This window comes from Haematobia irritans, chromosome 2, assembly GCF_050003625.1.
Source record: "Haematobia irritans isolate KBUSLIRL chromosome 2, ASM5000362v1, whole genome shotgun sequence".
Taxonomy (NCBI): Eukaryota; Metazoa; Arthropoda; class Insecta; order Diptera; family Muscidae; genus Haematobia; species Haematobia irritans.
In genome coordinates, this window is record NC_134398.1 from 15,177,037 (window position 1) to 15,203,502 (window position 26,466).

Sequence of the window (26,466 nt, forward strand, 5' to 3'; positions counted from 1 at the left end):
GTTCGAGTTTAGCCGCTAAAATTAAATATAAATCTGCAAAAACAGAATAAAATTATATATTCTTGTTGCAAATTTTATTATAACTTGATGGGGAACGATCCAATGTAAAAATTGAGAATTTTTTTTCTATGAAATGAATTATTGAAGAAAAATAGCCGTGAAAAGTGGTCAATATAGCGCGATAATGCCTACTTATTACTGACCTTAAATTGTAAATTTTAAGGAGTAAATTTTCATGAAGTAGAGCTAACATTATTGGTAAGTTCATTTATATCTAATTTGAAAAAGAAAAAATCACAATATTCTATAAAAACAGATTAGTACATTTTTTTTCTTTACTAGAAACAGGGACATTTTTGGCGACTTTTTGTTTTTAATAGTTTTAAACCCCAATAATTACACTACCATCAGCAGATAGTGGTGTATGGTATAACCGTAATTTATATACCACTCCTTTTCGGTAAATTCGTGGGAAATTTTTCCGTAATAAATGTGACTGCAATATACTACTGCCATAAATATCCCTATCAGCTACTATGAATATTCTAACTCAATATGTGATCATAATAATTCGTTCAAATTTCATTACATAGTTGTGGAAGAGGGTAGCGCCATTGCATTTTCGAAAAAACACTTCAATAATTATCTATTATTTGAATGACATTCACTACCAGCTAGTGAGTAACATTAGGAATATAAGCAAAGAACTGCAATAGATAGCCACTTGAAATTATGAACATAACAAATATGGTTAGCTTTCGTTTATGTTTAGTTTGAAACGATCGGTGGTGGTGTTAAGAATAATGAACTAACGCATACAAAAGTGCGAATTAGATAAATCGTCTAAAAGAAATCAATACGAAAAATCCATAACGGGGAAACATTTTTAAAAGTGATTACTTGGAATAGTAAATGAAATTCAATAAAATAAAAATAAAAAATATGTATATAACGACCTAATATTGGACGGGTTTAAATGTAAATATTTTGTGCGATGGTGTTGCAATAATAACTTGGGCTGAAATTTAGGCCTTGTTGGTGGCTATAAACTTCTTCGATTGATATTTGTGCTCAAGGAGAGACCGTCGTCCCAGCTATTTCGCGTACCATCACTCGTTATTTTATCTTTTTTTTCACTTTATCCTGTGTAATAGACGTATTTGATAAAGATGGACGTGGATCATCATACCACCACATTACAACCAATACGAGTAGCTTTCGAAGGAGAAGAATCAAAGCTCGATATTATTTTTTTTCATTTGTCCATAATTGCCCGGTACTCCTGCTTTAATACGCGTCGAAAAATTGTAAAATTGTACGAAACTAAAATTGTAAAGAAACTCTTCCTAACTTAAAAAACAAAAAAAAAATTATCTTTGTGATACTGAATCGATTTCCGAATTCGTCGGGTAGCTGACACGAAGTATTATTAACACAGAAAAAATTGTTCACGAAAATGTTTCTAATTAAAGTCTTTATTGAGTTTTAAAACATATTCAATCAAAAATTTAATTGATTCAAAAAATTAATAGTATCAATCAATTTTTTAATTGAGTTTCAATTATTTGTATACCCTCCACTATAGGATGGGGGTATATTAACTTTGTCATTCCGTTTTGTAAGGCTATCACACTAGGCAAATATTTGACCAAAATAAGTATCAAACATTTTTCCTGAAATTTTTTCCAAATATCTGGATATGGGTTTTGGAAAATAATCCTACCATGATGTTATATATCCAATGTGAGCTAAAAATGTTTCCTACCCAGCAAAAAAAGCGTCGCCAAAAAAAGTAATAAAAATGTTCCTTTTGGATCCGGAAGTGGTGCATAATTGACGCAGAAGCGATGAATTTAACATGGGCTTGTCATAGGACGGAAGTCCTCCATTTCAACAGCCGTTGCACTGAATTTGCATCACTTGTTTAGGTGTAATCCGAATTCAATGTTTTGGATGTAAATTAAAAAATGTTATATTTTGTCAAATAAATAATTTTTATAATTTGTTATACTTTTTAATGGATTCTAACGCTTGTTGGAAACGTTTGACCTCAAATATTTTTAAAAATGCACAATTTTTTCAGATTGAATTTAGCATTTATTTCGACAAAATTTAAATGATTTGTACCATTTTATGAATTCTTACTCTGTTTGAAACGCATTTGAAACAAAAAAGTTAAAATTACCCATTAAAAGTATGAACAAATCAAGTTATAAAAAATTTAATTAAAAGAACATCCTGGATAGTTAAAATAAAAAGCATCAATGGGAGTGCATCTTCTGGAAGTGCTTTTAAAGTTGTGCCTTTGGAAGAACTTCAAAATTTTTTTGCTGGGTAGTTAGGCTGTGGCGACGGATTGTTTTTTGATTTTTGTCAAATATTTGCCCAGTATGGCCATAGCATAACACATCGAAATATTGCTCTCAGACCCCATAAAGTATATGTATTCTGGGTCGTGGTGAAATTCGGACTCGATCTAAACATGTCCGTCTATGGAAATCACGCTAACTTCCGAACAAAACAAGCTATTGCAAATGGTCCATATCGGACCACTTTTACGTATAGCCCCCATATAAATCGATCACCAGATTTTGTTCTATTCTGACCCAAAATACATATTTGAAGTCGATTGGACTAAAATAGCCACCAAGACTTTGATTACAAAAATGTGTTCACAGACAGACTGACATGGCTAGATCGATTCAGGGACCCACCCTAAGCAATATTGCCGAATACACCATATGTCTATCTCGCCTACTTCTGGGTGTTGCAAACACATGCACTAACTTATAATACCCTATTACACAAAGTGGAGCAGGCTATAAATATAGAGCTTTACATTGTTGCATTACATATCAGCCACCATGTATATGCCGCATTTACTTATCATTTAGCTATAATTTCTAGTTTGATAGATAAAACAGTATGAATTCGTTAATACTTCGTGTCAGCTAACCTAAATTTATCTATTTATCTATATGTATGTTTGTTGCTATAGCCTCTAATCATTCGACCATACACCACAGTGAACTACGAAAAATACATATATAAAGTGAAAACATGTTAAAACATCATCCTTGTATGCATCGAAGAAATTTCGAAATTTTCCTTTTATTATTTTTAACAATAATCGCATGTGTCCTACTTACCCATCATGTGCGCGATGCTGTTAGGGAAATACGTATGGATCCCAACGTACCGGTGATAATAGATAAACGCACGGATAAACATCATCAACGAACTATGGAATTAAAATCTTTGCTCAAATGCTATGATCGTCCTTTGACTATGGAACGTTTACAGTATGGAAATTATTGGCTATTGAAAAATCTTATACGAGGCCGTCTTAGTACAAATATGGGTTGTGCAGAATCCATAACGTATACAACGATTGGAGATTATACATTTATGGGAAATTTGCGAACTGTGGTTAAAAGGTAAGTGGTTATGCAACCAATACTTAAGGGCGTACAATTTACACAATATTAAGGATTATTGGTTATGCAAACCATCAGATGAAAGAAATAATTTATACATAATCCACCCAAATACACCTTCAAAAATAACTTCTGTAACATATGTTATACCCCCAAACACACTCTGCTTCAAGCATATACAGTATGTCAAGAAAGTCTTTTGACATTGCCAAATATTTCAAATTCTAGAAATAATTGAAATATTAAATATTTTATTAAATTTTTAATTCTGTGTACGTATGTATACTTTGCAAAATACATAATAAAATATTTTTTTAAAATTTCATTATATTTAATTTTGGAACAAAACATAATTTTTATCCCATTGTCAAAACACTTTCTTGACAAACTTTATATTTTCAGGTTTGGTTCAAAGAAAATATAAATATCATATTGTTCAAACATATTATGTTTCACCTTAGGCAGGGAGCCACCGTGGTGCAATGGTTAGCATGCCCGCCTTGCATACACAAGGTCGTGGGTTCGATTCCTGCTACGACCGAACACCAAAAAGTTTTTCAGCGGTGGATTATCCCACCTCAGTAATGCTGGTGACATTTCTGAGGGTTTCAAAGCTTCTCTAAGTGGTTTCACTAGAATGTGGAACGCCGTTCGGACTCGGCTATAAAAAGGAGGTCCCTTGTCATTGAGTTTAACATGGAATCGGGCAGCACTCAGTGATAAGAGAGAAGTTCACCACTGTGGTATCACAATGGACTGAATAGTCTAAGTGAGCCTGATACATCGGGCTGCCACATAACCTAACCTAACCTAGGCATATACTGGTCGCCATTTTGGTCCGATCAGACAAAAATTGGTCCACAAAATTATTAATTTTTAAATTTGGTCTGAATTTGGAATTTTTTTCAAAAATTTCTATAGAAATAAAATTTTGACAAAATTTTCTGTAGAAATAAAATTTCAACAAAATTTTCTATAGAAATAAAATTTTGACAAAAATTTTATAGAAATAAAATTTTGCCAAAAATTTGTACAAAAATTAACTTTAGCTACAAAATTATGTAAAAATTTTGTATAGGAAGAAAAATTTTTAAAAATTTCATATTGAAATAAAATTTTGCGATAACTATATATAGAAATAAAATATTGACAACATTTTCTATAGAAATAAAATTTTGCAAAATTTTATATAGAACTGAAATATTGACAAAATTTTCTACAGATATGAAATTTTAACGAAATTTTCTAATGAACTAAAATTTTAATAAAGCTGTCTACAGAAATAAAATTTTGACAAAAATTTCTACAGAAATAAAATTTTGACAAAAATTTCTACAGAAATAAAATTTTGACAAAAATTTCTACAGAAATACAATTTTGTCAAAATTTTCTACAGAAATAAAATTTTGACAAAATTTTCTATCGAAGTAATATTTTGATAAAAATTTATATAGGAATAAAATTTTGATAAAAATTTCTATAGGAATAAAATTTTGAAAAATATTCTATAGAAATAAAATTTTGACAAAATTTTAACTTTTAAATAATATTAATTAAATTTGGAAAAATGGTCTCGTACCAGCAGAGCGGTCCAATTTTGGAAAAATGTTGGTCCAAAATAAAAATTCATTGTGGCAATGCAGTCCGTTTTTTTATTTTAGACGCACTATTCGATCCATTGTTATACCCGAAGAAAGAAAAAGATACATACATATATTACGGGTTAGTTACTTTATTTAACCAATAGATGACCATATTTATCAGCATGTGCATCTTCACAAAAAAAATTTTTTCTGATTCAATCACGAAATTAATTGATCCAATTAATTTTTTAATTGAAATGTCTTCAATCACGAAAATGATAGTATCAATTTCAATTAATTTTTAATTGTTTCAATTAAAAATTTAATTGATGTTGATTGCAAAACTCAATTAATTTTTTAATTAAAAAATGTAACTATTTTCAATTATTTTCTGAATTGGCGTAGAGTTTTTATTTGGATTAAAAATTGATTGTTTGAAATACATTTTTAATTAAAAATTTAAAAAATATTCATCACTTTCTTCTCTCCGGTTAACTTTAACTGAAAAATTTTCAGCAGTTAAATTTCTAACTGGCATGTGGAATATATAGGCAAGATGACAGATATGTCCATGGTACGGTTTAAAAGTTCGTTAGCTAACGGAGCACTAACGGAGCTTCATGAAAATGGGGGTTAGTCTTCATTTAATTTTTTAATTAAAAATTTTTAAATTTTCAATCATTGAATTAATTAACTTAATATTTCTATCTTGATTAAAAAATTAATTGTATCAATTAATTTATTAATTGACATTTTTTCAACTTCAATTAACTTTTTAATTGGAAATATTTTGGTGATATTTTTTTCTGTGTTGTAAAAGTCTTATCGGGTTCCCCTTTTGATGGTGTTTTTTACATCCTCCACCATCGGATGAGGGTATATTAACTTTGTCATTTCGTTTGTAAACACATCGAATTATTGCTCTAAGACTCCATAGAGTATATATTTATATTATGGGTCGTAGTGAAATTCTGAGTTAATTTAGCCACGTCCGTCCATCCGTCCGAGTGGCCTGTAGCACCCATACAAAAATTGGTTCACATCGGCCCATAATTACATATATAACCCACATATAAACCGATTCCCAGATATCAACTCCGGAGCCTCTTAGAAGAGCAAATTTCACCTGATCCGGTGGAAATTTAGTACGTGGTGTTAGTATATGGTCTCTAATAACCATGCAAAAATTTATCCATATCGGTCCATAACTATATAGAGCCCCCATATAAACTGATCCCCGATTTGAACTCCGGAGTCTCTTGGAGCAGATAAATTCATCCGATCCGGCTGAAATATTCTTATATAGCCCCCATATAAACCGATCGCCAGATTTGGTTTCGGAGCTTCTTGGAGAAGCAAAATTCATCAGATTCGGATGAAATTTGGTACATTGTGCTAATTAATATATGGCCCCTAACAACCATGCCAAACTTAAATCGGTCTACAGTTATATATAGCCCCACAATAAACCGATCTTCTATCACACAAAAATTGGTAAATATCGGTTCATAAAGCGTCCCCATATTTCAATTCGGGCTCTCTAATTACCGCGTAAAAGTTCATATCGGTTTGTACCACAGTGATGAACTTCTCTCTTATCACTGAGTGCTGCCCGATTCTATGTTAAGCTCAATGGCAAGGGACCTCCTTTTTATAGCCGAGTTCGAACGGCGTTCCACATTGCAGTGAACCACTTAGAAAAGCTTTGAAACACTCAGAAATGTCATTAGCATTAATGAGATGGGATAATCCACCGCTGAAAATTTTTTGGTGTTCGAAACTGGATTTGAACCTACAACCCTGTGTATGCGAGGCGGTCATGCTAACCATTGCACCACGGTGGCTCCCCGTTAACTTGACTCTTGAGACTTATCATACCCATAACTGAGATTATGGTTCGAGATATAAACACTGAGAACTTGTTAGGCGGTTCTTCAGATCTCCCTTTAACCTCATTAGGTTATGTTAGGTGGCAGCCCGATGTATCAGGCTCACTTAGACTATTCAGTCCATTGTGATACCACATTGGTGAACTTCTCTCTTATCCAGTGTTGCCAGTATTTTCCGAAAATGGATCGCTTTTATCCCCAAAAATCCCCAATTTAATTTAAAAATCCCCAAGAAATTTTTGGCAAGTTTTTGAAAAAAAAGTAAACGAATAGACTCTGCTGTAGAAAATCCGTACAAAATTAAAACAAATTTAAATAAAATAAAAATGTGCAATTGAATGAAGATTTCAAAACACAAAGTCAGGAGACGGGTGCTCAAAATATCATCCGATACCAGCCCCCATCAGAGTTAATTATTGGTATAAAGAGTCATCGAGTCATCTTATGCAAATCCTCGCTCGAGAAATAAAAATGGGAGTTCGGTCAACATATAGTCAAGAAATAAAATTGACTTATCGATCAAAATGCGTTGCTGTCCGATATGAACTCTACTCTGTATGTGCGGGATATGGGATACATGTTCAAAATCAGTGATGTACGCATATGAGTCCTTACGAAATAATTTCACAATAGTAAAAAATTTCTTAGGAAAAAGAGTAAATTGTAAAGCAGCTCTTGGGCCACCCAAATAAATTCCGTGGAATAAAGAAGAGGAAAGTTTTTTATATTTTTGAGAATCTCTGTACTTCTTTAAGCCTTTTTTTTAAGCATGTAAAGAATTTCATAAACCATATTTCTTACTGTGATAATTACTCGTATACTGAACAAATATCGAAAATTCCCCACAAAAATTCCCAAATTTGTGGAAATTCCCCACCAAATCCACAAGTCCCAAACTCAAAAATTTTGTCCCCATCCACGAAAAAATATCCCCGATTTGGGGAAAAATCCCCAATACTGGCAACACTGCTCTTATCACTGATTGCTGCCCGATTCCATGTTAAGCTCAATGACAAGGGACCTCCTTTTTATAGCCGAATCCGAATGGCGTTTCACATTGCAGTTGAAACCCTCAGAAATGTCACCTCATTAGATCCCGCTTTATTGGTATTTAAGGAGACTTTTCTACTTGACTCTTGGGACCCATCACTGAGACTTTGGTCTGAGTTTTAACCACTGAGACTTTGTTATGCAGTTCATTCAATGCGCCCATATTCCTTCCTTCAAACTCATTAGATCTTGCTTGGTTGGTTCTTAAGGGGACTTTTCTGCTTTACATAGGTTGATTCGTGAGACTTAAATCTGTAGATCAGTCATCGAGGTCTCGGTCATCGTACTCATCACTGACACTTTGGTCTGAATATTAACCATTGAGACTTCGGTAGGTATTTCCCTCCTTCACCTCCATCAGATTTCGCTGGGATGGTCCTTAAGAAGGTCTTTTAGTAGATTGACACTTGAGACTTATCATACCCATCACTGCGATTATGGTCCGAGGTTTAATCACTGAGACTTAATTGTCTGCTTTTTAAAGGTTGACACGTGATACTTTGGTCTGTAGATCAACCATCGAGGTGTTGACCATCACTGGTACGCCTTTCATTCGTCCCTATTAGATCTCGATTTATTGGTCCTTAAGAAGGCTATCTGTCTTTTTATAGGTTGGAGGATCTCGCTTGGTTACTCCTTAAAAAGGCTGTTTTCATTTAGTAGATTGACACTTGAGACTTATCATACCCATCACTGCGATTATGGTCCGAGGTTTAATCACTGAGGCTTTGTTATACGGTTCGTTTACTGCGCCTACAGAACTTCCTTTAACCTCATTAGATCTCCCTCTGTTGGTATTTAAGGAGACTCTGCTACTTGACTCTTGGGAGCCATCACTGAGACTTTGGCCTGAGTTTTAACCACTGGGACTTTGTTATGCAGTTCATTCATTGAGCCCACATTCCTTCCTTTAACCTCATTAGATCTCGCTTGTTTGGTCCTTAAGATGACTTGCTTGCTTTTTAAAGGTTGAGCCGTGGTACTTTGGTCTGTAGATCAACCATCGAGGTTTTGACCATCACTGGTACGCCTTTCATTCGTCTCTATTAGATCTCGCTTTATTGGTCCTTAAGAAGGCTGTCTGCTTTTTTACAGGTTGGAGGATCTCGCTTGGTTGGTCCTTAAAAAGGCTGTTCATTTAGTAGCATGACACTTGAGACTTGTCATACCCATCACTGATATTATGGTCGGAGATTTATCTCTGAGAGAGAGAGACTGCGCCCACATTCCTTCCTTGAACCTGATTAGATCTCGCTTTGTTGGTATTTAAGGAGACTCTTCTACTTGACTCTTGGGACCCATCACTGAGACTTTGGTTTGAGTTTTAACCACTGAGACTTTGTTATGCAGTTCATTCACTGAGCTCACATTCCTTCCTTCAACCTCATTAGATCTCGCTTGGTTCGTTCTAAAGATGATATGTCTGCTTTTTAAAGGTTGGCCCGTGATACTTTGGTCTGTAGATCTACCATCGAGGTTTTGACCATCACTGGTACACCTTTCATTTTCCACCATTAGATCTCGCTTGATTGGTCCTTAAGAAGGCTGTCTGCCTTTTTACAGGTTGGAGGATCTCGCTTGGTTGGTCCTTAAAAAGGCTGTTCATTTAGTAGCTTGACACTTGAGACTTGTCATACCCATCACTGATATTATGGTCGGAGATTTTATCTCTGAGAGAGAGAGAGAGACTGCGCCCACATTCCTTCCTTGAACCTCATTAGATCTCGTTTTTTTGGTATTTAAGGAGACTATTCTACTTGGGACCCATCACTGAGACTTTGGTCTGAGTTTTAACCACTGAGACTTTGTTATGCAGTTCATTCACTGAGCCATTCCTTCCTTCAACCTCATTAGATCTCGCTTGGTTGGTTCTAAAGGTGACTTGTCTGCTTTTTAAATGTTGACTCGTGATACTTTTGTCTGTTGATCAACCATCGAAGTTTTGACCACCACTGGTACACCTTTCATTTGTCCCCATTGGATCTCGCTTGATTGGTCCTTAAGAAGTCTTTCCGTCTTTTTGTAGGTTGACGCTTGAACGTCTGTAGATAAACATCGTAATTTTGGTCAGGTTTAACCACTGAGACTTTGTTATGCTATGTTCAATCACTGAGTCTTTCCTCCAATCTCATTAGATCTCGCTTGGTTGGTCGTTAAGAAGAGTCTCCTTCTTCTTTTTATGGTATGACACTTGAAGTTTAGTTCTGTAGCTCAACCATCGAGGTCTAGGTCATAATGCCCATCACTGACACTTTGGTCTGAGTATTAACCACTGAGACTTCGATGTGTAGATAAACCATCGAGCTTTTGGCCGCCATACCCATCACTGAGTCTTTGGCCTGAGTTTTAACCACTGAGGCTTGGATATGCATTTCAATTGTTATGTCTGGCTTTGTTAGTCCTTAATAAGGTTGTCCGTATTTTTGTGGGTGGACTCTTAAGACTTCTGTTTGCAGATTAACCATCGAGACTGGGTTTTCATACTCAATACCGGCACTTCTCTAGTTCTAAAGTTTAATCACTGAGACTTCGATGTGCAGTTCCGTCTCTGAGAGTTTAGTCTTTCGTTCAATCCATGAGATCTCGGATTGTTGGTTCACTTACCATCTTTTGCGGCTTATTTCATTTGGTTTCGCACCTCTTTTTCGATTTTCTCTTTTTTTCGAATGTAATTTACTTTTTCCCCCCATTTTATTTGCCATTTGGTTGACTTTCATCTGTTTTCCTCTTTTTGTTTTTGCAGATGGATGGGACCCATAAGTTTTGCCCTTTTTGCTCCCGGTTATGATTTCAATTCTACCATGGATTCCATACAATATGTACGACATTGTTTACCTGAAAGTCCCTTGATCAGAGACTATGTAACGTTCCATATCTATTTCCCCAATGATAATATGCCCTATCATATGGTGCCTTTGACGGAGGAACAGGCTTTAAAAAGCTTTTATGATTGTCGCCTATGGCAAGCTCCCTATGAGAATGTTGATCGTTCAACAATGTATAAAACTAAAAAGAACCTCACCTATCCCATAAATGTGGGACGTAATATAGCTCGTTTTGCAGCCAATACCTATTTCATATTTGCCTCTGACATTGAATTGAATCCAAGTTTGGGATTAATCGATCAATTCCTGGATATGGCTGTCAATAATATCAGTTTGGTGGTGCCGCAAACTATGGAAGATAAACCTCGTGTCTTTCCAATGCCGGTATTTGAGATACAATGGAATGCCACATTACCCGATACCAAGGAACAGTTAGTAGCTATGCTTAGGAATAGATCAGCTATTCCATTTCATAGTTTTCGTTGTAGAACTTGTCATTTGGTACCCAATCAAGAGCAATGGATTAAAGCGAACAAATCGGAGAACAAAATGGAGATTTTTTCGCGGGGTAAACGTCATGGTCATTTCAAATATTGGGAGCCATTCTACATTAGCAATAATAAGGAGCCTATGTTTGATGAGCGTGTCACATGGGAAGGTCAATCCAATAAACGTATACAAAATTATGCCATGTGTCTGTTGGACTATGAATATCATGTTCTATATCCGGCATTTGTGGTTCATGCGCCTGGTATAAAGAAATCTGATACCAAACCGGATAGATTACGTTATGTTTGGCCAATGAATAAAATGATTCGAGAAACTATAGTTCCTGAATATCAAGTTTTGTATGGTGAGAATAAAAATTGTACAGTGTGATAATAGAGATAAGTAAAAATACGAGGGATGTTGGAAAAATTAATGAGTAACAGGAAATTAGATAAAAAGAGGGATATTGGACATAAAGAGAGAATGAGAGAGGGAGAGAAGGAGATAGCGAGAGAAAGAGAGAGAGAGAAAGAGGGAGAGGAAGAGAAGGAGATAGAGAGACAGAGAGACAGAGAGGCTCAATTTAAATATCGTTTTTATATTTTAGTATTGGATACAGTGTTGCCAGGATTTTCCGGGATCTTGTCCCCAAAATGGAACCCTTTCATCTCCAATTTAATTTAAAAATACCCCACAAAAATCCCCAATAAAGTTTTGGCAAGTTTTTTGAAAAAAAAGTAAAGGAATGGACTCTGCTGTATAATATCCGTAAAAAATTAAAAATTGGAAAAATATTATACCAATTCTCGAGTTACAAAAAGGTGAAGATTTCTAAACATAAAACCAGGATGCGGATGCTCAAGATATCATCCGATACAAGCCCTCATCAGATTGGTTAATTATTGGTATAGAGTCATCGAATTCTTTTCTTGTGCAAATTATCTTCCAAATACTCGAGAAATAACAAGTATATACGGCCGTATGTTCGGCCAGGCCGAATCTTATGTACCCTTCACCATGGATTGCGTAGAAACTCCTACTAAAGACTTTCACCCACAATCGAATTACTTGGGTTGTGGTAATACTATATATGATTATGGACCGACATGTACCAATTTTGGCATGGTTGTTAAAGACCATATACTAACACCAAATTTCAACCGGATCGGATGCATTTTGCTTCTCCAAAAGGCTCCGGAGTTCAAATCTGGAGACCAGTTTATATGCGTGCGCCACACTGTGGAACAGGGTATTATAAGTTAGTGCATATGTTTGTAAAACTCAGAAGGAGACGAGATAGACACATGGTGTCTTTGGCAATAATGCTCAGGGTGGGTCCCTGAGTCGATATAACAATGCCCGTCTGTCCTTCCGTGTGTCTGTGAACACAATTTTGTGATCAAAGTCTAGGTCGCAATTTAAGTCCAATCGCCTTCAAATTTGGCACATGTTCCTAATTTGGGTCAGAATAGAACCCAAAATTGAAATCGGTTCAGATTTAGATATAGCTCCCATATATACCTTTCGCCCGATATGGACTTATATGGCCCCAGAAGTCAGATTTTTATCCCGATTAGCTTGAAATTTTGCACAAGGAGTACAATTGGTAGTATAGTCATGTGTGCCAAATTTGATTGAAATCGGTTCAGATTTAGATATAGCTTCCATACATATTTTTCGCCCGATATGGACGTATATGGCCCCAGAAGCCAGAGTTTTGGCCCAATTTGGTTGAAATTTTGCACTAGGAGTACAATTAGTAATATAGTCATATGTGCCAAATTTGATTTAAATCGGTTCAGATTTAGATATAGCTCCCATATATATGTTTTTCTGATTTCGACAAAATGGTCAAAATATCAACATTTTCCTTGTAAAATCGCCACTGCTTAGTCGAAAAGTTGTAAAAATGACTCTAATTTTCCTAAACTTCTAATACATATATATCGAGCTATAAGTCATAAGTAAACTTTTGCGAAGTTTCCTTAAAATTCCTTCAGATTTAAATGTTTCCCAATTTTTTTTACTAAAATTGTGCATTAGCCAACATAAATTTTGTGTCTATAGATTTTGTAGAAGTCTATCAAATTCTGTCCAGATCGAGTGATATTTAAATGTATGTATTTGGGATAAACCTTTATATATAGCACACAACACATTTGACGGATGTGATATGGTATCGAAAATTTAGACCTACAAGGTGGTGCAGCGTATAATATAGTCGGCCCCGTCCGACTTTAGACTTTCCTTATTTGTTTTTGCATGGTTTTTAGTGCCCATATAGTTACAAAAAACACAAAATTTCAACTAAATCGGATGAAATTTGCTCCTCTAAGAGGCTTCAAAACCAAATCTAGGGATCGGATTATATGGGGGCTATATATAATTATAGACCTATATGGACCAATTTTGGCATGGTTGTTAAAGACCATATACCGACACCACGTACCAAATTTCAACCGGATCGGATGAAATTTTTTTCTCTTAGAGGCTCCGCAAGCCAAATGTGGGGATCGGTTTATATGGAGGCTGTATATAATTATGGACCGATTTCGACCAATTTTTGCTTGGTTGTTTGAGACCATATATTAAGACCACGTACCAAATTTCAACTGAATCAGATGAATTTTGTTCTTCCAAGAGGCTCTGCAAGCCAAATGTGGGGATCGGTTTATATGGGGGCTGTAATAATTATGGACCGATTTCGACCCAATTTTTACATGGGTGTTTGAGACCATATATTAAGATCTCGTACCAAATTTCAACTGAATCAGATGAATTTTGCTCTTCCAAGAGGCTCCGGAGGTCAAATCTGGGGATCGCTTTATATGGGGGCTACATAAAATTATGGACCAATTCCTGCATGGTTGTTAGAGACCATATACTAACACCACGTAACAAATTTCAGCCAGATCGGATGAAATATGCTTCTCTTAGAGGCTCCGCAAGCCAAATCTGGAGGTCCGTATATATGGGGGCTATACGTAAAAGTGGACCGATATGGCCTATTTGCAATACCATCCGACCTACATCAATAACAACTACTTGTGCCAAGTTTCAAGTCGATAGCTTGTTTCTTTCGGAAGTTAGCGTGATTTTAACAGACGGATGGACGGATGGACGGACATGCTTAGATCGACTTCACCACGACCCACAATATATATATTCTATTGGGTCTTAGAGCAATATTTCGATGTGTTACAAACGGAATGACAAAATTAATATACCCCCCCATCCTATGGTGGAGGGTATAATAAACTCTACCTAGGATTTGTTTTAATTAATAGTTTTGCAGTGTTGAGTTTTTCATTTTTTAGTTTAAATACTCTATAGTTAAACCACATAAGGTTTAATAAAATCGTTGAAATAAAAAAATATTTTTAGATTCTTCTGTAAATCGTGGGCTTAATAAAGTAGTTTAGTAATAATTAGTAAGTATTTTGAAACAAATTCCCATGTACAGTTTATTTTGACGCTCACTGTACATCAATAATAGATTGTGTCAAGTGTCAATTCGACAGATTGTTTTGTTCGGAAGTTACTTCCGTCGTTCATCGGACCAACGGACATCGCTAGATCGCAAGATATTTTATGGCGTCTGAGACCAATTTATCGATATGGTACTAACGGAATGACAAAGTTAGTGTTTCCACTTATCCTATAGTAGAAGGTATAATAATGGATTTTTCGAGTATCTCGCAGACACACACATAATTTTTGTTTTTAATCACGAAACTAATTGAGTCAATTAATTTTTAATTGATTGGAGATATAAATCCTTTGAGTAAAAGTCATTATTTGTATACGATAACCTGTGTGAAGTAAAGTAAAATTTCTGTTTTTATACCCTCCACCATAGGATGGGGGGTATATTAACTTTGTCATTCCGTTTGTAACACATCGAAATATTGCTCTAAGACCCCATAAAGTATATATATTCTGCGTCGTGGTGAAATTCTGAGTCGATCTGAACATGTCCGTCCGTCTGTTGAAATCACGCTAACTTCCGAACGAAACAAGCTATCGACTTGAAACTTGGCACAAGTAGTTTTTTTTTACGTATAGCCCCCATATAAACGGACCCCCAAATTTAACTTGCGAGGCCTCTAAGAGAAGCAAATTTCATCCGATCCGGCTGAAATTTGGTACATGGTGTTAGTATATGGTCTCTAACAACCATGCAAAAATTGGTCCACGTCGGTCCATAATTATATATAGACCCCATATAAACCGATCCCCCGATTTGGCTTGCAGAGCCTCTAAGAGAAGCAAATTTAATCCGATCCGGCTGAAATTTGGTACATGATGTTAGTATATGGTCTCTAATGACCATGCAAAAATCCACATCGGCCCATAATTATATATAGCCCCCATATAAACCGATCACCAGATTTGACCTCCGGAGCCTCTTGGAAGACAAAAATTCATCTGATTCAGTTGAAATTTGGTACGTGGTGTTAATATATGGCCTCAAACACCCATGCAAAATTTGGTCGATATCGTCCCATAATTATTTATAAATTTGGTACATTGTGGTAGTATATAGCCGTTAACAACCATGCCTAACTAGGTCCATATCGGTCTATATTTATATATAGCCCTCAGATAAATCGATCCCCAATCACACAAAAATTGGTCCATATCAAGTTCATAATTGTATATAGCCCCCATATAAGCGACCCCCATATTTCAATTCTGGCTCTCTACGCACCGTGCAAAAAGTCCATATCAATTCGTAATTATTTGTAGACTTAACTATACATAACTTTTTGTCTAATATATACCACGTATGGACTAAAGCACAATTTAGAAAACGATGTTAAGAAGTTTTAAGATAACACCACACAAGTAATTCGATTGTGGATGACAGTCTTTCGTAGAAGATTCGGCCTGGCCGAACTTACGGCCGTATATACATGTTTTATTTCATTCATTTTTTTACATTAAGCAATATTATATGTAGATATACTCAAAGATGCCACCCTCGTATTTTTTACTATCATAAAAATTCCGAACTTATGTAAATAAATTACGAAACTTATTTAATATATGAAATTAATAAATTATTTAATTATTGCACTAAAAAATTTTAATATAAATGTTTCAATTTAGTTTTAATATTTTAATTCTATGTATATATATTATATGCATATATGTATAGTGTAAGAAGAATTATGTGTTTGTATAATACGTTTTAATTTAATTTAATATTTATTTTATTCCATATGTAAATTTAATGAAACTTCGTAAACCATAATTTATTATAAAAACGTTCCAATATACAAAGCAAACAGATCAACGTTTGAATTCAACACAATTTCAAATCATAATAATACTTGCATAATGTTTAAGTTTAGAGATACATAAATATTTTGTTAATGTGTTGACTTTAATCGTTTATCTACCAGTTTCATTTCCATATGTCATAAAAATATTTAAATAGTGTAGTACTGTGCTAGAAAAGAATAATTAAAAAACAAATATTTTAGCTATTAATTTTATCATGATCTTATTAAAATGATCCATTGTCTTACTTGTTAACTTGTTTTAGCCATAAAAGAAAACTTAATAAAATTATTATATTAAAAAAAATGGAAACAAATGTTTTATTGACCAATTGTCATCAACCAATCAACATTTTTTTGATTCAATCACGAAATTAATTGACCAAATTAATTTTTTAATTGAAATGTCTTCAATCACGAAAAGGATAGTATCAATCATAGTTTTAATTGGCCATTAAAAAATACTTTATTAAAAAATTTATTGATTTCACTAGCAAATTTCAATTAATTTTTTAATTGATTTAATTAAAAATTTAATTGATTTTGATTGTAAAACTTAATTTATTTTTTTCATTAAAATCCAACTATATTTCAACTGGTGAAATTTTTATACCCTCCACCATAGGATGAGGGGTATATTAAGTTTGTCATTCAGTTTGTAACACATCGAAATATTGATCTAAGACCCCATAAAGTATAAATATTCTGGGTCGTGGTGAAATTCTGAGTCGATGTAAGCATGTCCGTCCGCCCGTCCGTCTGTTGAAATCACGCTAACTTCCGAACGAAACAAGCTATCGACTTGAAACTTGGCACAAGTTGTTGTTGTTGTAACAGTTTATTGTGATCTCATCCATTTCATGTTATACGCTTGGTACATCAGCTTGTTGGCAGATCAAGGAACTACTAAGATGGGGTGTGTCCAGAGTGATCTGGTGGTAAGTCGGGTTGGTTTGGCTGGGCAAGAGAAAAGATGACGCGTGTCGTGTGGCCCTTGGTTGCAAATTGGACAAACGTCAGCTACGCTGCTATCAATCACCGATAAGTAGGAATTGAGGCGGCTGCACTTGCCTGATCTTAATTGGGCCAAAACTACCCTAGTCTGCCGTGGGAGGTCTCTTTCCTCCGGTGCTATGGGCGGTGGTCGGACTCCAAGAACAGGATTAACCTTGTAGCTTCTCACCGCTTCAGCTACAGTATCCTCATGAATCCTGTTCAAACCTGCCTGGTACGCTGCTTGATCTAGAGGCTCTCTTTTATAGCGCTGGATCTCGCGCTCTAGATTATGTATATCAACCCTTACGTTCCTGGGTGGTGGTTGTGTATCCATAAGATGGTGGTTTGGATGATTACTGCGATAACAATCCAGGAGATACTGCTTTGACAACATGTAGTTGTGTCTTCGCACAGGGATGATCTTTGTCTCCACATAAAGGTGATCCAGGGGTGTGCTGCGGAGACACCCAGTCGCAGTTCTAAGAGCAGCGTTCTGGCAGGTTTGTATGTTATTCCACTGCGTATCACTGGTCTGCGGTGTCCACACTGGCGCTGCATAGTTTACCACTGACCGGCCAATTGCCTTATAAGTAGTTAGCAAGGTTTCTTTGTCCGCACCCCAAGTACTGCCGGCTAGTGACTTGAGGACCTTGTTTCTACCACGGAGCTTATTACAAATTGCAGTGGCATGGGCAGATGACCTAAAAAGGCTGTCGAATGTGACCCCAAGAATCTTGGGGTAATTTGTGGTCGGAATTATTACTCCATCGACTCTGATATTCAACTGCCTGCGCACTTCTGCCGTCCATGTAGTAAATAGTGTGGCTGAGGATTTGGTGGGGGATATCCTCAAGTTTCTCGCAGTGAAATAACTGGTAAGATTAGCTATGTAGACGTTCAACCGATCGCAAATGTCATCAACATTGGGCCCAGATGCCAAGATTGTACAGTCATCCGCATATGATACAATCTCGACGCCGTCAGGAGGGGGTGGAATCGAGGACATGTAGAGGTTAAACAGTGCCGGAGATATCACCCCACCTTGGGGAACTCCCTGTTTAACTCTACGCGGTCTTGACTTTCTGTCCCTGAATTCCACGTACGACTGGCGTCCACACATATAATTCAGCACCCAACGCTTCGCTCCTGCCGGTAGGGACGTATTCTCGATGTCCTCAAATAATGTGGCATGGTTGACCGTATCGAATGCTTTCGATAGGTCAAGCGCCACGAGGACCGTCCTGTGACACGGCCTGGGCTGGTTAAGTCCCTTATTAATATGTGTCGAAATGGCATGTAAGGCTGTTGTCGTACTATGTACCTTACGGAATCCATGTTGATGGTGGGCAGCTGGAAAATTCTCCACAAGGCTGGGGAGGAGTAATGCCTCAAGTGTCTTGGCTACTGGCGAAAGAAGGGATATCGGTCTGTACGATTCACCTTTGCTCGAATCTTTGCCCGGTTTCAGTAGTGGAATCACCCTTCCCATTTTCCAGACATCGGGTATAATGTGTGATTCCAAAGACAAATTGAGGAGTCTGGTCAGGTACTCAACTCCCAGTATTCCCAGATGCTTCAGCATTAGCATTGAAATTCCGTCAGGGCCCAGCGCCTTAGATGGTTTCGCGCTGTTGATGACATTGGTAACTTCGGCTGCAGTAAATTGTGTTGTGTCATCGGCTCGGAGACCACGTACACGACGGGTGGCTCTCCTTTTCGCTCTATCACTCTCGGGATGCTCGACAAACTGTCGGTTGAAGTATTTGGCGCACCTCTTCGGATCAGTCACAGTCACGTCGCCAAATGTGACTGAAATCCCATCATCCCTTGTGGAGGGGTTCGAGAGGGCTCTAACTGTTGACCACAATTTACCAGTTCCTGTTCCTAAGTTACATTGCTTCAGGTGCTCTAACCAAGTGTTCCGCTTGTGCTCGTCGACTATCTTACTAATCTCTAGATTTAGTTCTCTGATTCTAGGATCAGCAGGGTTAGCACGACGGCGTTCATCACGCTCGTCTGCGAGTCCCGCCGCTTCGGCTGGGAAGTTGGGCCTCACCTGGGCAATTCGACCAGCGGGTATGAAGCGAGCGGCTGCTGCATTGATGATGTCCCGGAACTCCCTCTGGGCAACATGAACATGTGAGGGGGACGGGAGCTCACTGAAGCGGCGATCGGTGTATTCTCTGAAGCCTTCCCAGTTGGCTTTCTTTTGATTAATAAACGTCCGGCGTTCAGAGGTTATGAAATCGGAGGGTCGGTTGATGGTGAGAATTATGGGGAGGTGGTCCGAACCCAATGAAATGACGGGTTGCCAGGAGACGTCATTTATCAGACCAGGCGATGCTAACGATAAATCTGGCGAACTGCTGCAGTCACCCATAATTCTCGTGGGGGCCTCTTCGTTCACCGTGCAAAATGTGGAGTCGTCCATCTGCTCTGCCAAAGCTATGCCCCTCTGGTCATTACCCAGGAGAGAATGCCAAAGTTCATGGTGGGCATTAAAATCTCCTAGAACCAATCGGTTATGCCCGCTCAACAACCACTCAATGTTTGGGCTATAACCAGGAGCACAGCTACCAACCGGCGGTATGTACACATTGTATAGCTCTATCTCGGCAGCCCCACACTTAACTGCTACCCCCATACATTCCATGTACGGGTCATTAGTGTCTAGCACAAGCGTGATAGGTCTATACTGCACGGAACGGTGTAATATGAAAGCCAGGCCACCACCTCCATTTCTTGTGCGATCCTTCCGTAGGACATTGTACCCATCACAATGTCGTAGGCTGCAGGTGGGATTCAGCTTTGTTTCCTGGATCGCCGCGACCCTTTTCCGATTCATAAAGTCTACGATCTCACTAATCTTACCACGGAGCCCGTTGCAATTAAATTGAAAAAATGATGCACTCTCCGGAACTGGTACAACAATATTCGGTGTAAGTAATTGTTTGGCACAAGTAATTGTTATTGATGTAGGTCGGATGGTATTGCAAATGGGCCATATTGGTCCACTTTTACGTATAACCCCCATATAAACGGACCCACAGATTTGGCTTGCGGATCCTCTAAGAGAAGCAAATTTCATCCGATCCGGCTGAAATTTGGTACATGGTATTACTATATGGTCTCTAACAACCATGCATAAATTGGACCACATCGGTTCATAATTATATATAGCCCCCATATAAACCGATCCCAAGATTTGGTTTGCGGATCCTCTAAGAGAAACAAATTTCATTCGATCCGACTGAAATTTCGTACATGGGGTAAGTATATGGTCTCTAACAACCATGCAAAAATTGGACCACATCGGTCCATAATTATATATAGCCCCCATATAAACCGATACCAAGATTTGGGTTGCGGAGCCTCTAAGAGAAGGAAATTTCATCCGATCCGGCTGAAATTTGGTACATGCTGTTTGTATATGGTCTCAAACAATCATGCAAAAATTGGTCCATATCGGCTCATAATTATATATAGTCCCCATATAAACCGATCCCCAGATTTGGCTTGCGGATCCTTTAAGAGAAGCAAATTTCATCCGATCCGGCTGAAATTTGGTACATTGCGTTTGTATATGGTCTCAAACAACCATACAAAAATTGGTCCGCATCGGTCCATAATTGTATATATCCCCCATATAAACTGGTCTCCAGATTTGAACTCCGGAGCCTTTTGGAGAAGCAAATTTCATCCGATCCGTTTGAAATTTGGTGCATGGAGTTTGTATATGGTCTCAAACAACCATGCAAAAATTGGTCCACATCGGTCCATAATTATATATATCCCCCATATAAACCGATCCCCAGATTTGACCTCCGGAGCCCCTTGGAAGAGCAAAATTCGTCCTATTCGGTTGAAATTTGGTACGTTATGTTACTATATGGTCTCAAACAACCATACAAAAATTGGTCCACAGCGGTCCATAATTGTATATATCCCCCATATAAACCGATCCCCAGATTTGACCTCCGGACCCCTTTGGAAGAGCAACATTCATCCGATTCGGTTGAAATTTGGTACGTGATGTTAGTATATGGTCTCTAAAAACCATGCAGGAATTGGTCCATATCGGTTCATAATTATATATAGCCCCCATATAAACAGATCCCCAGATTTGGTTTTGGAGCCTCTTGGAGTAGAAAATTTCATCCGATCTGATTGAAATTTAGTACGTGAAGTTAATATATGGTCTCTAACAACCATGCAGGTGTTGGTCCATATCAGTCCAAAATTATATAGCCCCCATAAAAAACGGATCCCGAGATTTGGTTTTGGATCCACTAGTAGTAGCAAATTTCATCCGAGTCAGTTGAAAATTGGTACATTGTGCAAGTATATGGCCTTTAACAACCATGCCTAACTAGATCCATGTTGGTCTATAGTTATATTTAGTCCTCAGATAAATCGATCCCCAATCACACAAAAATTGGTCCATATCAAGTTCATAATTGTATATAGCCCCTATATAAGCGACCCCCATATTTCAATTCTGGCTCTCTAAGTACCGTGCAAAAGTACATATCGATTCGTAATTATTTGTAGACTTAACTATACATAACTTTTTGTCTAATATATACCACGTATGGACTAAAGCACAATTTAGAAAACGATGTTAAGAAGTTTTAAGATACCACAACACAAGTAATTCGATTGTGGATGACAGTCTTTCGTAGAAGATTCGGCCTGGCCGAACTTACGGCCGTATATACTTGTTTTATTTAATTCATTTATATGGGTCATATAATATATACCACGTATGGACTTACTTACAATTTAGAAGACGATGTTAAGAAGTGTTAAAATAATTCGATTGTGGATGACTGTCTTTTGTAAAATTTTCTACGCAACCCTTGGTGGAGGGTACATAAGATTCGGCCTGGCCGAACTTACTGCCGTATATACTTATTTCATTTGAAATTAACCGGAGAGAAGATAGTTTCAATTTACTTCCCGTTAACAGGGAGTTAAAGCCAAACAGAGTTACATGAAATGGCCGTTAGTGTTTTTAGTTTGATTAAAAAATTGAAATAAATTTTTATTTAAAAATTAAAAAAAAAAAAAAATCCATCACATTTTTTAATTGTCTTAGTCTTCCGAGTTTGGTTTGATTAACAAGTTGATTGTATCAATTAATTTTTTTTATTAAAAATAAATAGATATACTATGCTGAAACTATAGTCCCCACATGGCTAAAGTAAAATTAGGTTTCTACGGCATTTAGAATTTCAAAATTATCCATTAATACGTCTATCGATTGGTATATACTTTTAGATAATTTTAAGCTAACCGTGTCGAAAAAAAGCTCATATCCATTTAGATTTTATGGGTTTGTCACAAAAAAAAAAATAAATAATAATTTGTATAGTTTTTATCGCATTATCATTATTGCTTTCCATAAAATTATTTTCTATCGTAAGTGATCTTGATTTCTGATTGTTATAGCAAATCTAATAACTTTTGTATACGTCAGTATACAGAAAGAACAAATAAAGAAAGTCTAAGGTCGGGCGGGGCCGACTAAACTATACCCTGCACCACTTTATCGATCCACATTTTCGATAACATTTCAACTCCTTCAAATTTGTTGGCTTCTATATAAAGGTATAAACCAAAATTTTTTAGACTTCTACAAAATCTCTTGACTTAAAACTAAAATCGGCTAATGCTCTGGGGCGAAGCACACTGTTAGTAAAAAACAAGTATAGAAAGTCTAAAGTCGGTCGGGGCCGACTATATTATACCCTGCACCACTTTGTAGATCTAAATGTTCGATACCATATCACATCCGTTAAATGTGTTGGGGCTATATATAAAGGTTTGTCCCAAATACATACATTTAAATATCACTCGATCTGGACAGAATTTGATAGACTTCTACAAAATCTATAGACTCAAAATTTAAGTCGGCTAATGCACTAGGGTGGAACACATTTAAATCTGAAGCAATTTTAAGGAAACTTCGCAAAAGTTTATTTATGATTTATCGCTCGATAAATATGTATTAGAAGTTTAGGAAAATTAGAGTGATTTTTATAACTTTTCGACTAAGCAGTGGCGATTTTACAAGGAAAATGTTGGTATTTTGACCATTTTTGTCAAAATCAGAAAAACATATATATGGGAGGTATTTCTAAACTGAACCGATTTCAACCAAATTTGCCACGCATAGCTACAATGCTAATTCTACTCCATGTGCAAAATTTCACCTAAATCGGAGTTAAAAAATGGCCCCTGTGGTCATATGAGTGTAAATCGGGCGAAAGCTATATATGAGAACTATATCTAAATCTGAACCGATTTCAAAATTTGGCACACTTGACTATACTGCTAATTGTACTCCTAGTGCATAATTTCAACCAAATTGGGACAAAACTCTGGCTTTTAGGACCATATTAGTCCATATCGGGCGAAAGATATACATGGGAGCTATCTCTAAATCTGAACCGATTTCAATCAAATTTGACACACATGACTATACTACTAATTGTACTCCTAGTGCAAAATGTCAACCAAATTGGGCCAAAACTCTGGCTTCTGGGGCCATATAAGTGCATATCGGGCGAAAGATATATATGGGAGCTATATCTAAATCTGAACCGATTTCTTCCAAAATCAATAGGGTTCTATTCTGACCCAAAAAAGGAACACGTGCTAAATTTGAAGGCGATTGGACTTATATTGCGACCTAGACTTTGATCACAAAAATGTGTTCACAGACAGACGGACGGACGGACGGACATGGTTATATCGACTCAGGGAACCACCCTGAGCATTATTGCCAAAGACACCATATGTCTACCTCGTCTCCTTCTGGGTGTTACAAACATATGCACTAACTTATAATACCCTGTTCCACAGTGTGGCGCAGGGTATAACAAGTATATACGGCCGTAAGTTCGGCCAGGCCGAATCTTATGTACCCTCCACCATGGATTGCGTAGAAACTTCTACGAATGACTGTCATCCACAATCGAATTAATTGGGTTGTAGTATCTTAAAACTTCTTAACATCGTTTTCTAAATTGTTAGTCCATACGTGGTATATATTAGACAAAAAAGGTATGTCTACAAATAATTACGAATTGATATGGACTTTTGCACGGTACGTAGAGAGCCAGAATTGAAATATGGGGGTCGCTTATATGTGGGCTATATACAATTATGAACTTGATAGCGACCAATTTTTGTGTGATTGGGGATCGATTTATCTGAGGCTATATATAACTAGAGACCGATATAGACATAGTTAGGCATGGTTGTTAACGGCCATATACTAGCACAATGTACCAAATTTCAACTGACTCGAATGAAATTTGCTCCTCCAAGTGGCTCCAAAATCAAATCTGGTAATCGGTTTATATGTGGACTATATATGATTATGGACTGATGTGGACCACCTTTGGCATGGTTGTTAAATATCATATACTACCACCACGTACCAAATTTCAGCCAGATCGGATGAATTTTGCTTCTCCGAAAGGCACCCGGGGTCAAATCTGGGGATCGGTTTATATGGGGGCTATATAAAATTATGGACTGATCTGAACCAATTCCTGCATGGTTGTTGGATACCATATACTACCACCACGTACCAAATTTCAACCGGATCGGATGAATTTTGCTTCTCCGAAAGGCACCCGGGGTCAAATCTGGGGATCGGTTTATATGGGGGCTATATATAATTATGGACCGATTTCGACCAATTTTTGCATTGGTGTTTGAGGCCATATATTAATACCACGTACCAAATTTCAACTGAATCAGATGAATTTTGGTCTTCCAAGAGGCTCCGGAGGTCAAATCTGTTGATCGGTTTATATGGGGGCTATATATAATTATGGACCGATTTCGACCAATTTTTGTATTGGTGTTTGAGGTCATATATTAATACCACGTACCAAATTTCAACTGAATCAGATGAATTTTGGTCTTCCAAGAGGCTCCGGAGGTCAAATCTGTTGATCGGTTTATATGGGGGCTATATATAATTATTGACCGATGTGGACCAATTTTTGCATAGTTGTTAGAGACCATATACTAACACCATGTACCAAATTTCAGCCGGATCGATGAAATTTGGTTCTCTTAGAGGCTCCGCAAGCCAATTCGGGGGATCGGTTTATATGGGGGCTATATATAATTATGGACCGATATGGACCAATTCCTGCATGGTTATTAGAGACCATATACTAATATCACGTACCAAATTTCAGCCGGATCGGATGAAATATGATTCTCTTAGAGGCTCCGCAAGCCAAATCTGAGGGTCCGTTTATATGGGGGCTATACGTAAAAGTGAACCGATATGGCCCATTTGCAATGCAATGCAATCAATACCAACTACTTATGCCAAGTTTCAAGTCGATAGCTTGTTTCGCTTGGAAGTTAGCGTGATTTCAACAGACGGACGGACATGCTTAGATCGACTCAGAATTTCACCACGGCCCAGAATATATGGGGTTTATGGGGTCTTAGTGCAATATTTCGATGTGTTACAAACGGAATGACAAAGTTAATATACCTCCATCCTATGGTGGAGGGTATAAAAATGATTTTTTTTTTAATTTTTAATAAAAACAAGTATATACAACAATAAGTTCGGCCGAGCCAAATCTTAAATACCCACCACCATGAATCAAATATAATAAAGGGTGATTTGTTAAGAGCTTGATAACTTTAAAAAAAAAAAAAACGCATAAAATTTGCAAAATCTCATCGGTTCTTTATTTGAAACGTTAGATTGGTCCATGACATTTACCTTTTGAAGATAATTTCATTTAAATGTTGACCGCGGCTGCGTCTTAGGTGGTCCATTCGGAAAGTCCAATTTTGGGCAACTTTTTCGAGCATTTCGGCCGGAATAGCCCGAATTTCTTCGGAAATGTTGTCTTCCAAAGCTGGAA

At 36.9% G+C, this 26,466-nt stretch overlaps 1 protein-coding gene across 8 annotated transcripts; it reads left to right on the forward strand.

The window, feature by feature from the left end:
- Positions 1 to 757: 757 nt before the first annotated feature.
- Positions 758 to 15,578, forward strand: LOC142223570 (beta-1,4-glucuronyltransferase 1-like). Of its 8 annotated transcripts, XM_075293453.1 has the most exons (4): positions 765 to 978; positions 1,155 to 1,315; positions 2,999 to 3,437; positions 10,703 to 15,578. In XM_075293453.1, the coding sequence occupies exons 3-4, from the start codon at positions 3,061 to 3,063 to the stop codon at positions 11,661 to 11,663; spliced, it is 1,338 nt and encodes a 445-aa protein (XP_075149568.1). In that variant the 5' UTR covers positions 765 to 978; positions 1,155 to 1,315; positions 2,999 to 3,060; the 3' UTR covers positions 11,664 to 15,578. The 8 variants fall into 8 exon arrangements, with proteins under 8 accessions (XP_075149566.1, XP_075149568.1, XP_075149565.1 ...); XM_075293451.1 differs by lacking the exon at positions 1,155 to 1,315 and having other exon boundaries at positions 758 to 908; XM_075293450.1 differs by having other exon boundaries at positions 765 to 1,423.
- The last annotated feature ends 10,888 nt before the right edge of the window (positions 15,579 to 26,466 follow it).

Bases quoted from the DNA above. Each gene is read 5' to 3' on its own strand.
- LOC142223570 (XM_075293451.1), top strand. From the start codon at position 3,061: ATGTTAAAACATCATCCTTGTATGCATCGAAGAAATTTCGAAATTTTC. The intron at 3,438-10,702 runs GTAAGTGGTTAT...TTGTTTTTGCAG, and splicing joins TTGCGAACTGTGGTTAAAAG to ATGGATGGGACCCATAAGTT.